The sequence below is a fragment of the Gopherus evgoodei genome, chromosome 23 (genome assembly GCF_007399415.2).
Source record: "Gopherus evgoodei ecotype Sinaloan lineage chromosome 23, rGopEvg1_v1.p, whole genome shotgun sequence".
NCBI classification, from domain to species: Eukaryota; Metazoa; Chordata; order Testudines; family Testudinidae; genus Gopherus; species Gopherus evgoodei.
This window is the reverse complement of record NC_044344.1, coordinates 7,183,842-7,199,883: the sequence shown is the minus strand read 5'-3', so window position 1 is coordinate 7,199,883 and position 16,042 is coordinate 7,183,842. Positions and strand designations below refer to the sequence as shown.

At 56.5% G+C, this 16,042-nt stretch overlaps 1 protein-coding gene across 2 annotated transcripts in view; it reads right to left on the bottom strand.

The window, feature by feature from the left end:
* ITGA3 (integrin subunit alpha 3) overlaps window positions 1-16,042 on the bottom strand; it is a 40,732-nt gene that overhangs the window by 17,150 nt on the left and 7,540 nt on the right. For both annotated transcript variants that reach the window (XM_030541414.1, XM_030541413.1), the window contains exons 2-3: window positions 4,349-4,476; window positions 3,650-3,732 (exon numbers count right to left, since the gene is read on the bottom strand). In XM_030541414.1, the coding sequence (XP_030397274.1) occupies window positions 3,650-3,703 (54 nt within the window). In that variant the 5' untranslated portion in view covers window positions 3,704-3,732; window positions 4,349-4,476. The remainder of the gene's footprint in view (window positions 1-3,649; window positions 3,733-4,348; window positions 4,477-16,042) is intronic.

Sequence of the window (16,042 nt, the reverse complement as noted above, 5' to 3'; positions counted from 1 at the left end):
CAGCAGTCCACATACCTCGGTATCCCAGTCCTGCCACTCCTGGTCAGAGCAGCAGTCCACATACCCCCATATCCCATCTCTTGCCCCTCCAGGTCAGACCAAGGTCCATCTTCTCCAGTTCCCCACCTCTTGCCCTACCAGATTGGAGCACTTGTCCATTCTCTGCTGTGTCGTTCTTTGTACTGTACCAGATCAAACCAACAACACGGCTAACCTGATACCCCACCTCCAATCAAATCAAAGCCGTGACCCACCTATCCCAGCGCCCTGCCCCCAGATATCTGACCAACAGTTCCTCCTGTCTCCTGCCATATCCAATCAGACCCTCTGGTCAAGGCCACCATCTCTTCAAGTGGCCAATACCTCAGAAGAAGGCCTAAACCCTCATGAGACTCAGGAATCCTGTACCATGGGGCAAGGTGGGATCCCTTCCTGACCCCCGCTGGCGATCAGCATGAGCTCTGGAGCATGGCAATCACCAGGCCCTTGGAATTAATTAATGTATTATTATTATTATTTGTATTCCCATAGTCCCAGCCAGGGACCCGGTCGTGCCTGGTGTGTGGCAGAACAAGAAGTGCAACGGCAGACGTTATTCTCATTCAGCCCAATGCATCCTGGGTAGAAGCAAAAGCTGCGTTACCCTTCTTCCTCTCTCTGTTGGGCAGGGGAGGGGAAGCACGCGTAAGCCGTGCTAACCCAGCAGGGCTCTTTGTGCTCAAGCAGTGCCGGCTCATCCATTTCGATTCCCAGCTTCAAGCCCCGCACGCAGCCAGACGAAGGCATAGACTCGTAGGCCTGGAAGGGACCTCGAGCCACCTTCTAGTCCAGTCCCCTGCACTCAAGGCAGAGCTAAGCTAAGCACTGTTACACAGAGTGAGAGATCCAGCCAGGACCAGCAGCTCTGGCAGTCTCTAGCGATCGTATTTACACATCCCTATTAGTGCATTATCCGAGAACCTTTGGTCTATTTATCCTTAGGGCAGCTCTATTAGCAAAACAGATGAGGACCTGAGAGGCTAAGTGATTTGCCCAAGGTCACACAAACAGTCTGTGGCAGAGAAGGGTCATGACCCCTCGTCTCCCAAGCCCTAACCACTGGCCAGCCTTCCTTTCCTCTCCTACCTCGTGAGGTTGTTCCCTGGCTGTAGCCCCTAGGAGCCAGCGGGGTTGGGGGACATTCTGGGTGGAACTGTCTGCTGTTCACTCAGTGCCAGTAGTCACAGACGTCCCCGTTCTGCCCCTCGGGGACCGTCCCTCCCAATCACAGCTGTGGAGATGTAGCTCCTGTTACCCAAAGTGCCGCCTTGTGTTCCAGCTAATTTAATTGAACCAATTTTAGGATTTGCACATGTGGGGGAAGATGGAAACTACAGCTCCACAAGCCGCCGGGGGCCAGGACAGGCGTGAGCATGAGCAGGGGTGTTTGCATGTAAACTGGGGTGGTCAGTGCATATACCCCCGATATCCCACTCCTACCACTCCAGGTCAGAGCAGCAGTCCACATAGCCCCTGATAGCCCACTGCCTAGAAGCAATGCCAGTGGATGCATGCGTATCGAAGGGTGCATGCACAAGGGGGAATGGGTTGGATGCCAGTGGGCATGGCATAGGTGTGAATGACCATGCAAAGATTGGGGTACATGCATACCTAGACATGCTCATGTGCATGAAGACAAGCACGGGTGGGCATTGGCTGTGTAGATGTGAGGATGGCAGCCGCAGCAGGAAAGCCAAGGACGGAAGGACTTTGAGTCTGAAAAGGCTGAACATCCTTAGTCCCATTTTACAGATGGCAAACTGAGGCAAGCGATTTGACCATTGTCAAGATCAGGGCAGGAATAGAATCCAGGAGTCCTGATGCACTCCACTGCAGGGGTCTGATTCCCCACCGTCGTGCACCATGTCTTGCCAGTTACACAACTGTTGGGGGGTGGGAGGGTGTTGGCACAGAGCCTGCAGGTGAAGCCCACGCTCTGCTTTCTCTGCTCTGGGTCAGATCCCTCCCAAGGCTTCAGGGGAGCACACGGAATTACACCAGGATGAACATGGACCCCTGTGGATATGGCACGGACATCAGCCCCAAGGGCCGTGACGTCAGCCACAAATGTGCTTTAGAAAAGGCAGATGGGTCTGCAACTAGAATCCCCGGGGAAAGGGGGGGCAGAGGTGGTGGTGGTGAGCTTCTGGCAAATGGGCTAGGGGCAGAGGGATAGGAGGAGTCAGGGGGAGCCCCCACAATATTTCCATTGCGGGGTCGCTAGCCTCCCCTGACCTCTGCCGGGTCTGGACCCCCTGCCTGAGCCGCTGAGTTGGCGTTTTGAACCGGAAGCGCGAGCTCAAGAGCGGCCTGGGACCCCTGCCAGCAAAAGCATCGGAGAGCGAGTAAGTGATCCATAGCCCATCACCGAGGTAACTGGGCTCTATAGGCACCTATGGGGTTGATTCTCCATCGCCCTGCACCTCAGACGCTAACTACACAGGTCAGATGTTACCACAGATCGGACTGTGAAACCCTCTGCCTGGTATAAACAACTGGGCAACGGAGAGCCAGACCCACAGATTCCCGCAGAGCCCAGTCATCCCTGTGATGGGCCATGGATCTCACAGAGACAGACCAGAGAGAACTCGGCAGAACTGCAGCAGGCAATGATTAAGTTCTGCTCGGCTCTGCTGAATCCCCCGGGGGCTGCCTTCCCCTTTCTGTTCTGGATTGTTTTACGTTCTTTCCCACGCAGCCTCAGCCGGCGGCCACAGGCTGAGCTGCTGGCACCAAGGCTGTTGCACTGGTTTGGTTTTCTCCAGGCTGCCATTCAATCTGGAAACCAGATCTTCGCTCGGGGGAAAGCCCAGCGAAAATGGACGACTGGGGACCATGTGCCATGACAGGGCCTTTTCGGGGTGAAGCCGACGAGATGGCGAGGGAGGGGTGGACAGAGTGGTACAGAGAGAGGGAAGCAGTTGCATGGTTTCAAACCCTAGAGAGGGGTACACCGCTGCAACTAAAGAGTAACTGTCTTCACCTTTAATTCAGGGGCGCTGCCCACAGAGCCTACAAATCCCAGCATGCAATGCTCCATGCAGAAGGCCAGAGCAAGTTGGAGCATTGCATGCTGGGAGTTGTAGTCTCCACAGGCTGCACCTCTATACTAAGTGTAATTGCAGCTATGACCTGCCCCATTATATTGGTCTTCTGCAGCCCCTCCTCATCCATTCATTAATTCAACCCGTGAGGGGCAGTCAGTCTCATTAGTCCCATTTTACAGATGGGCAAACTGAGGCAAGTGATTTGCCCATAATCAAGATTGGGGCAGGAATAGAACCCAAGACTCCCCACCACTGTGCACCATGTCTTGCCGGTTACACACCCATGAGAAGTACCGCAAGCGAGTGACCTGGGGGCATTTCCCACCCACTTTGCATGGGCATCAAGCCTGACACTGAGGCCGGAAGAGAAGAAACAGGCCTGGTGTCCCCTGCTCTAAACACTAGGCTACGCTCCCCTCCCTCTCATTTTGTATTTGCTCTGCACTGGTGTAAATGCTGTGCAAGGCACGTGCAATGGTGAATCATGTCCTAGGTGTGATGCTCAAGCTCTCGAAAGCTCCCCCCACCAAACCCCTCAAGGCATCCCAGCAGGCCACACTTACCAGCACTCTCCCCGAGGGCTGTCTTTGGCTAGCGATGGTCACTCCCAGCCACATGTCCTCAATGATGTTCTTCCGTGGTTCACCTGGGCACACGGAGCAAAGGAAACAATGACACAAAAGCAGTGACTACATGATAATGTACAGCCACCTCCCCTGCTCATGCACCAGCCTTCAAATAATGCAACCAGGGCATGGATCCCCCCAGCAAGAGACCTTCCCAGGCAGGGCTGGAGTCCCCCAGCCCTCTGCAGCATGTCATTGCCATGAGTGAGTTACTGCAGGGGCTGAACTTCATAGAGAGCATGGGACAGTGCACAGGGGAAGCCCAGGACTGGGAAAGGATGGGGCTGCCTGCCCTGGAGAGCATGCTACCATGGGGCAGGGCTGGGGGAGCACTGACAGAGCAGTGGGGTGGAGAAGGGGGCATGTATGCAGTGAGGAAGGGGTTGTTCTCTCCTCCCTTCCAGCTTGGGTTTAGCTCTTAGATGGTTAACCGGACCCTCCCTGCACCCTGCGGCTCCCCCATCAGCCAGCAGAGAGAGGACAGAATGGGGTCAGGAGTCTGAAGACAGCAATATCCCCGGAGTGGGAGCATCACCCGAGACGGGTGGTATTTAACCCCCACCTCCCAAGCTGCTAGGCTGGCTGGGGGTGGGTTTCCCTGGCTGGGGCGCAGGGAGCTGAGAAGTGCTCGCATACTCTTCTCCTCGATGTCCACTCGCTCGCAGTCATTCGTGGAGACACTCAGGGGGCAGGAGTACACGGCCCCCGTCCGCGTGGCATTCTCTGTCCCAGCCGCCACGTCCTGGGGCGCTCCGGTCAGCAGCCTGCCAAAGACAAAAGGCAGCAAAGGAGCTCAGGGGCCTGGGAATCTATTCAGCATTTACGCTTGTGAGCCTGGTGCTCTGCCACCCTCCCTGAAGCAGCCGTCCCCCCACCGAGATCTCACAGTACTTTGCAAGCATTAAATTCTTCCTTGCAACCTCTCCCCCACACACACACCGAGGCAGAAAAAGGAGAATCAACTTCACTCAGCAGCAAAATGCAGTCACCTCTGGGGTGGAACGTAGCTGCTGCTGAACAACACACAGCAATGCCTCATAACAGTCAAGAAGCTTACAAGGGGGCTCGGACCCCTGTTACTATTGTTATGGTAGTGCCAAAAGATCCTAACCGAGATTGGGCGCGGCCTGTACAAACACCTAGCTAGAGACAGGCCTGGAGGGAACCCGGCTGCTCACCAACGGGAGAGCTGTTTGTCACAAGGCCGTGCTGGCAGTAGCTGCAGCAGGCAGACTGGAGTCTCTGCACGCAGGCCCCAAAGCAATCCACACCAAAGCTCCCGTTGGCCTTTCCCCTCGGGACCAGCACCGCTGGGGCTATTCCTGAATGCAGCCGGAGCTGCAATGGGCCAACCAGCCTGCTCTGCCCCTTGATCCAACACCCAGGATCAGCTGGGCATTCTCCCGTCAACAGCTCATCTCTGTGTCAGTCAGACCGTCTGTCACTGAGTGCTCATTCCCCGAGCCCACTGCCCCATTGTCAATCGGACTGTCTGTCATCAAGGACTCATCCCCCAAATCTCATTGCCAGGCAGACTATGTCGCCGAGGGCTTGTTCCTTGACCACATTGCTCTAGCGTGAGACTGTCCATCACCAAGGGCTCATCCCCCAAATCCCACTGCTCCAGTGTCTGTCGGACTCTCCGTCACCGAGGGTTCATCCCCCCCAAGCCCCATTGCTCCAGCACCAGCTGGACTGTCTATCACCAAGGGCTCGTCCCCCCAAAATCCCATTGCTCCAGTGCCAGTCAGACTGTCTGTCACCGAGCGCTGAGATTACTATTAAACTCGAGATCTGTTTACATAATTTCACTTGTTCCCTGTTTCAGCAGGAGCAGCAGCAGGAAGCTATATTGCCATGGATACATATTATTTACGTGTGCGCACGTGGGGGGTAGGGTGCTGAAGAGCCCATCTCAATATTAATTCACTGCAGCTAATGTCTCCCTTCCCGCCGGCTGTGCGCCTGGCAACACTTCAGCTGGCCCCTAGTCGCCTCACCGAGATGTCTTCATGCAGGACAGGGAGCTACGCCCTAGAACGCCAACCATCCTCACACAATCCTCCTCCAGGAACAGATCAGGGCAAGCGGCTCCGAGCAGCTCCTCTAGGGGAGGCAGCTGGGTGTCCCTATTACAAAATTATCTGCCCCCACCACTCAATGTCTCCCCATAAGAAGACTGCAGGTGATTTAGAGAGACGAGGCATCAGGGAGGGAAGAAGCCAAGATTTGGTCCCATTTTGGATTCCCAGGCTGGGATGTGGGGCTGTGTGCATGGGGGCACTGGGCAGTAGTGGAAGGGTTTGGGGCGGGGCACTGGCCATAGGGAGATGGGGGGGAGGGGGTTCCGGGTGGGGCAGCTGTGTGGTGCGAGATAGCGTGCCCCTTCCTGTCGGGGTGGGCCTGCCAGCACAGGACAGGGCAGGACATTGTCCGTCTGGCAAAAAACAGTGCCCTCACACTGGGCTAGGTGGAGTGGGGCTGCCCCTGCCATACCATGCCCCTGGCCGGCCTCTCACTCCAGGAACCAACCCCCCGACACTATGTCCATTGCCCCCATGGGGGCCCACAAATATATTTGGTACTGAGCTCATAAAAGGTTAATCTGGCAGTTTAGGGCAGGGTGAGACGGCACTGCCGGGAAATTTACAGATCCCTCAATATTCATCTACTTCAGTTGTGACTTTCTTTACATTCTTCCGCAGAAGTAGGCTCCTTCTACAGCTCGGTTCTCCAGACGTTCCAGCAACGTTCCACCACCTTGGAGGAAGGTAGGAAGACCACACAGCCTGGCCTGGAAGCTGGATGGAGATCAAAAGGCTATGCAAAGAATCCCAGGGTGGCTTGGCTTCTGCAGAATCTCACTCTGGGTTTGCAAGACCAAAACCAAGCGGGGATTAGATCCGACTTCCATCTTCTCCAATCCAGCCAAGACCAGGGGAATTTCTATCTCTCTGTCCAGCTAACTCCATATCAGTAGTATGGGAGCATTTCCCAAATCCAGATGGATCTATCCTCACAGCCCCCTCCGCAAGGTAGGGAAATATTACTAGAATCACGCAGATATGGGGAAACTGAGGCACAGAGCGATTAAGTTACTTGCCTTCCGTCTCCCCAGGAGTCTGTGGCAGAATCTAGAGTAGAACCCATGTCTGCTGTATAAACGGGGACAGACTCCTCTTCTGATCGCAAACTCCAGTTGACAGGGAATAAGGATTGTGGGAACACAGCAGTGCCCCCTGCCCTGGCCCTAGCAGAGAGGGGGTCTCCAGCCAGCAACGTTTGGGAGTCGAGCCGCCATTGTGTTTAAATGTGTGCTCTGTGCCCATCACTGTAGCATTTGGGCACGTAACAGCCATTAGGATCAAACAGCAGGAGGATCCCTCAAGAAGCCCAACAAGCCGCTACCTTGACACTTCGGTGGTAGAGACCCGTTCACACGTGGCCTGGTCAACCCACAACCAGTAAACCAAGAACAACTCCCTGGACTATGGTGGCGAGTATTGTACTGCTATAAGGAAGTGGCCCACAGGCCTCGCCCATCGCCCGCCTGTCACAACACACACATCTACTCCAACCCCATGGCATGGATGGCAGCCTGGGGGTGGAGGGAGAGTAGTTAGTAAAATTCTACCTGTCCATCTAAGGTATTTAGATGGGTGCCGGTGCCACAGCATCTGCACCTCACCATCGTCTCTGTATGTACCCTCATGACACCGCAGGGAGGCTGGGCACCCGCTGTTACTGTTTTACAGGTGAGAACTGAGGCCCGGGGAGGCTAACGGAAGTTAGGAGCTGAAATGCCTTCAAGGATCTGGGCCCTAAGTCTGCAATGGAGCAAGAATGTGGGTCTCCCAAGTCTTAGGCAAGGGCCCTGACCTTCCTCTCTGTTCAGTTCTATCTGCACGGGTGCTGGCGACATACGGCCTTTAATATCCTAGATACCTGTGCATGTGTCTTTCAGTTACACCCTGGCTCTGCACCATTTGTGCTGCCCCATGTAGATCTGTCTCTCCTTACCCTCACAGCTGTGATTTCGCCAGCATCTACCCTGCGAGCTGTACCTCACACAAGCCTGAGCCAAATGAGAGACAGACGGAGAAAGAGCTGCTGGTGGGGGAGAGGAACACAAGAGAGGAAGAGGGCTGGGAGCCAAGGGGGCTGGGAGATATTGGGACACGGCTGAGAAGGGTCTCAGACCCACCCTGCTGGAGGAACGGGAAAGAAGTCAGAGAGATTAACTGGCTTGTCCACGGTCCCAAAAGGGAGGCTATGGCAGAGTCTGGATTAGACCCCCACATCTGCGGGATAAATTTAAACCTTCCCAGAGCGCTGGGACTGCGAGAGTGGAAAGCAGCCAGGCCGAGTTGGACTCTGCACTGGAGCAGCAGGGGGTGCAGCCGAGCTCTGAGTCAGAGCCGGTCGCCTGTGATGGAAGAGGTGAGATCTTCCCCTGCTCACCCACCTGCCGATCCCTTTCCTGCGCGAGTCCCAGCACGTCCATTGTGCGTACAGGGCTGCGGACTCGCCGGAGGGCGCAGGCAGATAGCAGCAGCCTGCTTATCGAGTGACTCAGGTGCCAACGGCTCAGGAGGGGAAATACTTTCCTGACAAGTCACTCCACTTCCAGCTTCACACACACAGGATGCCAGGGTCAGAGGGGAGTGAGTCAGCTTCCCTGGGCCAGGGCCTCATGCCAACCGGGAGTCCAAAGGCAAGGGGGGGCAGGGGCAACTGTGTCTTTTCAGCTCAGCAGCACAGAGCCATTTAAGGAATATGCCCAGCACACCAGCTGCAGGGGAAATTGACCAGTTTTGAGTCCATAATAAATTTGTTCCAAGATGCACCTGGGCACAGGCTTTTAGAGCAGATCTTGCTTTAACTTCCCCAAGCCGGGTACTTTAGCGCAATATTTGGTACCTGCGCTGGGAAGGGGCTAGCAGGGTGCCGAGGTGGCTTCCCCACCAGAGTGAGGTACCGTAGGAGGAATTCAGGATGGGCCTGAATCACCCACCCCTGCCAAAGGTGAATTTCAGACCCAGAACTAAACTTTGCAAGCTCAGGCAGAACAGGGCGATTCCAAATCAATGGCCATGTCTCAGGCAGGGAATGCGGACCCTGCCACCGGACAGCGGCAGGCAAGCAGGGGTCTCCACAGAGATCATCCCTCCCGGCAGGACAAGAGTCCACATGCCCTACGCTCTTGGCGATTACAGGAAACACGCTGCCATTCAGGGCGAAGAGCTCTAGCCCCAGCTACAAAGGGTTAAACGACCCATCGCTTCCCCCAGCAGATGCACGTCCACATGCCAGCCAGCCGTGTTCCTGCTGCTCTCACAGCCTCGGCTGCTGCCCGATGCCATTGCATGCCCAGGAGCCTTGCCTACGAGCAGCTGAGAGCACAGAGGCGCCCAAGTTTGGGAGCAAGACAAGTCAGCGTGTGTCATCAGAGACCTTTCTAGCAACTGTCTGGGGATGGAAGCCACCAGGCCAGAACACCACAGCAGGGAGAGGCCACCAAGAGATGGAAACATTAGCGATGGCATGGCAGGGGGCTTCAGACCAGGGGAGTGGCCCCTGGAACCACCCTCCCCCCCAACTTCCCACAGAGCCGCATTGGTAGCGACTGCCGGCTGCTCCTGTCAGACAGCTCTTGGGTGAGGAGTTTGGGGGTTCTCAGTCCAATCCAAGCAGGGCCAGTGTCCATATGGACCCCCCCACACTGGAGCTGGGATTAATGGCTCCTGGGGAGACAGTCTCAGGAGAGAGGGCTGAACAGGCGGGTTGGGGTGAGACATGCTGGTGAAACAAGCATTGAGGACAGATTTCCCGAGAAATCACTCGGGCACGAAAGGTGAACAGCTGCAGAGAACGGCGGAGAACCAGCCTTACAAGAGGAGACTTACGGAGCTTGGCATAACACACAGGCTGCGAGGGATCCGATTGCTCTCTATAAATACATCAGAGGGATAAACACCAGGGAGAGAGAGGAGTTATTTAAGTTAAGGACCACGGCTGGCACAAGAACAAATGGACACAAACCGGCCATCAATAAGTTTCGGCTTAAAATTAGACCAAGGTTTCTGAGGATCAGAGAAGTGAAGTTCTGGAACAGCCTTTCAAGGGGAACCGGGGAGGCAAAAAAAACCTAACTTGTTTCGAGGCCGAGCTTGATACGTTTATGGCGAGGATGATGTGCTGAAGTTGCCTACAATGGTATCCAGGCCAGCCATGACTGCTAGCAGCCAATGTGCCATCACTGGCCATTGGAGATACTCGACAGGGCAGGTTCTCAGTTACTACCTCGAATTCGTCCCCGGGTGGGTCTTGCCCACACGCTCAGGGTCTAACTGGTTTGAACTAGGTCCCTCTGTCTCTTCTCCGCCCCCTTGCCTGGACTAGGGTGACCAGACAGCAAATGTGAAAAATCGGGATGGGGGGGCGGGGGGTAATAGGAGCCTATATAAGAAAAAAGACCCCAAAATTGGGATATCTGGTCACCCTAGCCTGGACCCTGCCCTGCGTGAGGCTTTGCCCGTGGAGGAGGAGGGGAGCGGTTTCCGGGAAGGCAGGCAGCAGTCTTGGAAACTGACCTGGCACAGGACCAAGCAGCCAGGAGGTGCCAGGGCCAATGTGTCTGGGCCAGGGGCCCACGCAGAACCTTCGTCCCCCGAGGCCGGGGGGGAGCCATCCCACATGCCAGCTGCCCCCCAGAGCGGGAGACGAGGGTTGAGTGGGAATCAGCCTGCAGGAGTCTGGGGGACCCTCCTGCACAGCAAAAGAAAACCCAGCTCCAAGGCAGCTGCTCGGCAGAGCCAGGCTGAAAAGGCTGCCCGGTGCCAGCTAAGCCAAGAGCGAGCTGTTCAAATAAAGCCCTGGAGCCAGGCCAAGCCCTCAGCACGGAGAGAGGAGCCTGGCCACAGCCTCACCCCAGCCCTCATTAGTTAATAGCACATCTGCTTGGAGATCGGCCCCTCAGCCACTGGGCAAAAGGCGAGATGGAAGGTGGCAGCTGAGCATACAGGGGAGGCGATAGGGCCGTTTGTCCATCTCCAGCTACTTCCAGGCCAGGATCTCCTTTGCTGCCATCAAGGAATTCAGCTTCACACACGCCCCTTCTCTGTGGGGGGTAAGCCACTATTATCCTCATTTTACTGAAAGGGAAACAGAGGCACAGACAGGGGAAAGGACTCACCCAAGGCCACACAACCAGTCAGTGGCGGAGCTGGGACTAGACCCCAGGGTCCTGGAGTCCCCCACTCTAACCACTAGACAACGGCCCCTCCCAGGGCCAAAAGCAGAACCCAAGAGTGCAGGGTCCTAACCACTAGCCCCAAGCCGGGGCACCGAGGACATTAACATCATCACCACATGCAGGTGGTGGGGCGTTCGTCAGCAGAAGGAGCCACGGGGTTTAGAAAGCAGCGGCCGTGATGTCAGAGGGGATGGGCACCATCCACACAGGAACTTGCAGGCACACATCTGGCAGGGCAAGATAAAGCAAATCCCTTCCTCCCAGGGCTCATCCACGTGCACACGGCAAAGGACAACAACGGCTCCCAGGCAGCTGAGACCAAGGAGAAGGTGGTGTAGGATTCCCAGGAGGTGGGGGGAGCAGAGAAGGCAGGGTCTCCACAGCAGGGACTAGATCCAATGCCAATCAAGCCCGTCCCCAGGAGAAGGTGGCAAGGGTGGAGTTGGGGGGGGGGGTGAGGTGAGCTGCAGAAATAGGGATTAAACTAACCCTCAACCGAAAGTGACTGAAGAGGGAAGGGTGGTCCAGTGGTTAGAGCACTAGCCTGGGACTCAGGAGGCCTGGCGTCAATTCCCTGCTCTGCCACAGACACCCAGTTTGACCTTGGGCAAGTTACTCGGTCTCTCTGGCCTCAGCTCCCAGCTGTGAAATGGAGGGATGATACTGGCTTTGCCCTGCCCTGCCCCTGATTTAGTTGGGGGATTAGTCCTGCTTTCAGCAGGGGATTGCACTAGATGAACTCCTGAGGTCCCCTCCAACTCTGATATTCTATGAAAGCTGGATAATTTGATGGAGACCCTAGAAATATCTCAGAATAGGGTGACCAGATGTCCCGATTTTATAGGGACAGCCCCGATATTTGGGGCTTTGTCTTATATAGGCGCCTATTACCCCACCCCACCCCACTCTCACACACACACACGTCCTGATTTTTCACACTTGCTGTCTGGTCACCCTACCTCAGAAGAGCCTCTTCATCTTCTCCCAGAGGAAGACAACTGAATGCATGTGGATCGCCTCCCAGCGCCAGGAGCAGGGGGCCAGGGTGGAGCTGGGGGGGTCCATTTGTGGAGCAAGACAGAGGTAACCTAGGCAGCAGGGTGATCTGAGACCGCTGACTGCTACTGACCCATCGTTTCCTTGTGCTCCTTGATATGGCTTCAGCGACCTCTGGCGTTGGCTCCTTGGGGCAGGGGCTGGTTTTTTGTACAGCACCTAGCACGGGGGTGGGGGTGTTGGCCCAGGACAAAAGCTCCCACATAAGCCGCAAAAGGTTGCAAAGAACAAATTCTTCCCCCCTGCAGAAGGGGGGGAGGGGAGAGGGGGAAAGCTAGTGAGGAGGAATCTCCAGGCTGTGTAAAGGCAGGGACTGACTTCCCCTCGTACCCCGAAGTGGGTGGTCCTGGCTCCGGCTGGGGGGCCGGAGAAATCTAGCATTAAAGCTACGTGAATCGCCCGGCGTGGAGCGAGCACATTCCTCCCTGCTGCAGGGCCATCGCTCACTCCTCTCCCTATTATAAACACATCCCCCAGCCCACCGGGACGCTGGCAGGGGGAGGAACTGTCTGATCCTTGCCCCTGCTGCACGGCCTTCAGGAGAGAGACATATCCCCTTGCCGCTCTGAGGCCGGCTTCCCCTCCTGCTAGGCCACCTGCTGCTGCAGAGCTGCAGCCCAGACGCAGGACAAGGGGCTGAGCCCTGGACGGCAGAGGCTGGGATCTGCGCTGCTCACCAGCGTTGGGAGGAAGGGGAAGTTTCCTCAGCCACACCAGCAACCGTCAGAGCGCACTTTGGGGGTGGAGGCGGACAGTACGCCCCCACTACCCCTTCCAGCCTCAGCCTGCTCCCTGCCAAGGGAGACCTGGAGATGCTTTTCCCCTCTGGGTCGCTGGTGAGGACGTTCGGAGAAAATCCAGCCGCCTCTCCTTAGGTCGGGTGGTTAAAACTTTGTCTTCCCACCTGCCCCGGCCCCAGAAGTTTGTAGGTTTCCTTCCGGGAATGGGGAAGCCTCAGCTGCAGTGTGGGGGTGCAGAGGAAGAGAACAGTGGGGAAACGTATGCAGGTGACAAGCTCTGATGTAGGAGAGAGCCCCCTTCAACCTCTGGGCCCCCCGTTCAGAGTCAGAGGTTTCGTTTGCTTTGTTCCAAGCAGAAGACTACGAGCCAGGAGAGCTGAGTTCTGTTCCTGGCTGTGGGCGGGGAGTGGGGTCTAGTGGTTGGAGCAGTAGGGACAGAGCCAGGACACCTGGGTTTTATTCCTGGCTCAGGCAGGGCGGTGAGGTGCAGGACTCATTGAAGAGTTTGGACCCAGATCCAACCGTTCCAAAAAGCCTCCGATATTTGGGGCCGGGAGGGGAAAGGAAAGTGTGTTTCAGTTACGGAAACCCCCCTCTCTGGATCCCTGCTCCCGAGGAATAAACAGCCCACCTAAATCAGGCAAGATTCCTGCGTGAGCTGCTTTCCCGGGGGGAGTGACAAAGATGGGAATCCCTCCAGGGCCAACGGGCACAGGGACGTCAGGGCCGATGGAGTTGGTAGTTTTGTCAGATCCCTCAGGCAGGGGATAAACCTCCAGGGGGAAGGCCCCCATTTGAGGAGGCTGCAGAAGGATTTGCTGATCTGTGGAGAGGGGAGAAGGGAAGTTGCCCACACCCTGAAGCAGGCAGGGCTTCAGCATGCTGGAAGCACAGGGAAGGGAGCAGACAGGAATGCAAGAAGTTGCCCCCCACCCCAGCCCCCCTGCCACTCCCTGCCCTGGATCCAGTGTCAGCTGGTACAGCAGGGACCAGTGGTGACTCCCCCACAGGCCCTGGCTGGAGGAGGGGAGCCAGGTGGGGAGAGGAAGCAGGCAGAGAGGCTCCCATCTAGCCCCAGCCCCTGGAATCCTCTCCCATCTCTCGCTCAAGGCACGGGCTGGGTGCCGTCCCTGCATGCCTGGCAGGCCAGCACATGCTTCAACCACTGACGTTCCCCATAGCTCCTGGCTATAAAAAAAATCCCAAATATCTGACAGCGTCAGGAGCACCAGACGAGCCAGGAGCACGTGAGCATCGGAGAAGCCAAAGGGGCGTGGATTGTGCTGGCTGTGCCAGGGGACAATGGACTGGACACGAGGCACGGCTCTCCTCAGCCAGACGGTTGTGGACCCTCAGCAGAGCAAGCCACCTCCACCCAAGGGACCAAGCACTCCCTGATAATGCGCAGATCTTACAGCCCTAGAGCACCTTTCACCTCAAAAGCACTTTACAAACAGCAATCCTGCCACCAAGATGCAGTCACCTCTGGGGTGCAACCTGGCAGCTCCTTTAGCCAGCATGCCACACTACATTTTGGGCCAGTGCTGTATTCACTCAGAATGACTGGGGAGGGTGGCGGCAAGTGACCCAGCTGGGATTTGCCTTGGACACCCTGATCTGTGCTCTCTCTCCCTTTATCAGCTCCAGCTCCTCTGGGGTGCTGGCCCAGCATCTTCCCACCTGGCAAGAGCCCAGGCCTGGGGGAAAGAGGAAGTGGAGACTGTGACACAATCCCAGCACTGTGCAGCTGTCACCCTCCACGCACAAGCCAGAGCAAAGCAAGCCCTGGTGTCCTGGGCAGACTGGTGCAAGGAAGCACCTCGCACAGCCTCAGCTCCGTGCAAGCAGGCAGTCAGGAAGCCATGGGGCTGAGTACACAGTGGGGCAGGGGGCCCAAGAATCCCTGCCATCCCCATGAAGTAGGCCCCAATGCCCCTGCCCTAGCAGCCACCTGGGCTATTTTCAGTCAGGATTCCAAGGGGCCTCCAGCTATTCTGGACTCTGCCCCCACAACCCTGCTGCCTTGGGTCCAGGTGACGACAGACCCACGTGGCACGTCTCAACAGCTCCCCTTTGCCAAGGACACAGAGCAGGAATGGGAGGCAGCCCCACGCCCAGACTCCTTTATCTTTAGTGCCTGTCCATTAAACGGCGCTCAGCTCCCCTTCGACTCCCAGGACGCGGCAGACCTGCCCGCGCAGGGCCAGAAGGCAGAGGGGTCGGCTGCACCATGTACCCCCAAGGGTAGGCTGGAGAGCAAGGCTCCCACGCAGCAGCTGCTCCGGCTGCTCCACGGCTGCCAGACTCCAGAGCAGCAGCTCATCCGTCACGCGGGAGAGCCTCACTTGCCAGTTTGTGCCGAAGGCCAAAGGGAGTGGGAAGGAGAGTGATGGACAGGAGGGAGAGAGGGAGAAAACGAGGTTATCAGCTTGGATACAGACATCCCCCAAATTTGGCCTGGGATCAGATCCAGGGGTTTTGACTTGGGCTCAGCAGCCCGTCAGGATCGGAGCCTTGCTGAGCAAATACACAAGGGGTCTCTGCCCCGCAGAGCTGCCAAACCAACACAAAATTTCACGCATGCACACAGGTTTTTCCTTCCGTTTGGAAGCCGTGCAGATTTACAAGCAGCCTCAGTCCTTCCTGATCCATCCCAGCCGCTCTCCCACGATCCCCACCCCACAGCTGGGATGAACGTTGCTTAGCGGAACCCGGCCAGAATCTCGTGTGATTCACTCGCATCCTGGTTCATTTTCTCCGCTTTGCGTCTGTCCTCCTTCACTTTCTAAGGGCTTGTCTACACTTTAAAATGCCACAGCGGCCCACTTCCATCAACGTAGAGAAATTCCTGGAGGATAGGTCCATCCAGTAGCCAGGATGGGCAGGGATGGTGTCCCTAGCCTCTGTTTGCCAGAAGCTGGGAATGGGAGACGGGGGATGGATCACTTGAGGGTTACCTGTTCTGTTCATTCCCTCTGGGGCACCTGGCACTGGCCACTGTTGGAGGACAGGACATTGGGCCAGATGTCTGACCCAGTAGGGCCATTCCTATGTTCTAACCTAGCGATGTCTACACAGCGACTTAGGTTGGCTTAACTACACCACTCAGGGCTGTGGATTGTTCACACCCCTGAGCACTGTAGTTATGACCACCTAATTTTCCTAGTGTAGACCAGGCCTTAGTCTCACCATCCGTGTGCATTAGGACTCTCTAGCTATCACCCTTCTGACCCCCATCATCATAGCACCCTGAGCAGTCCAGGGCTGCGTTACTCAGAG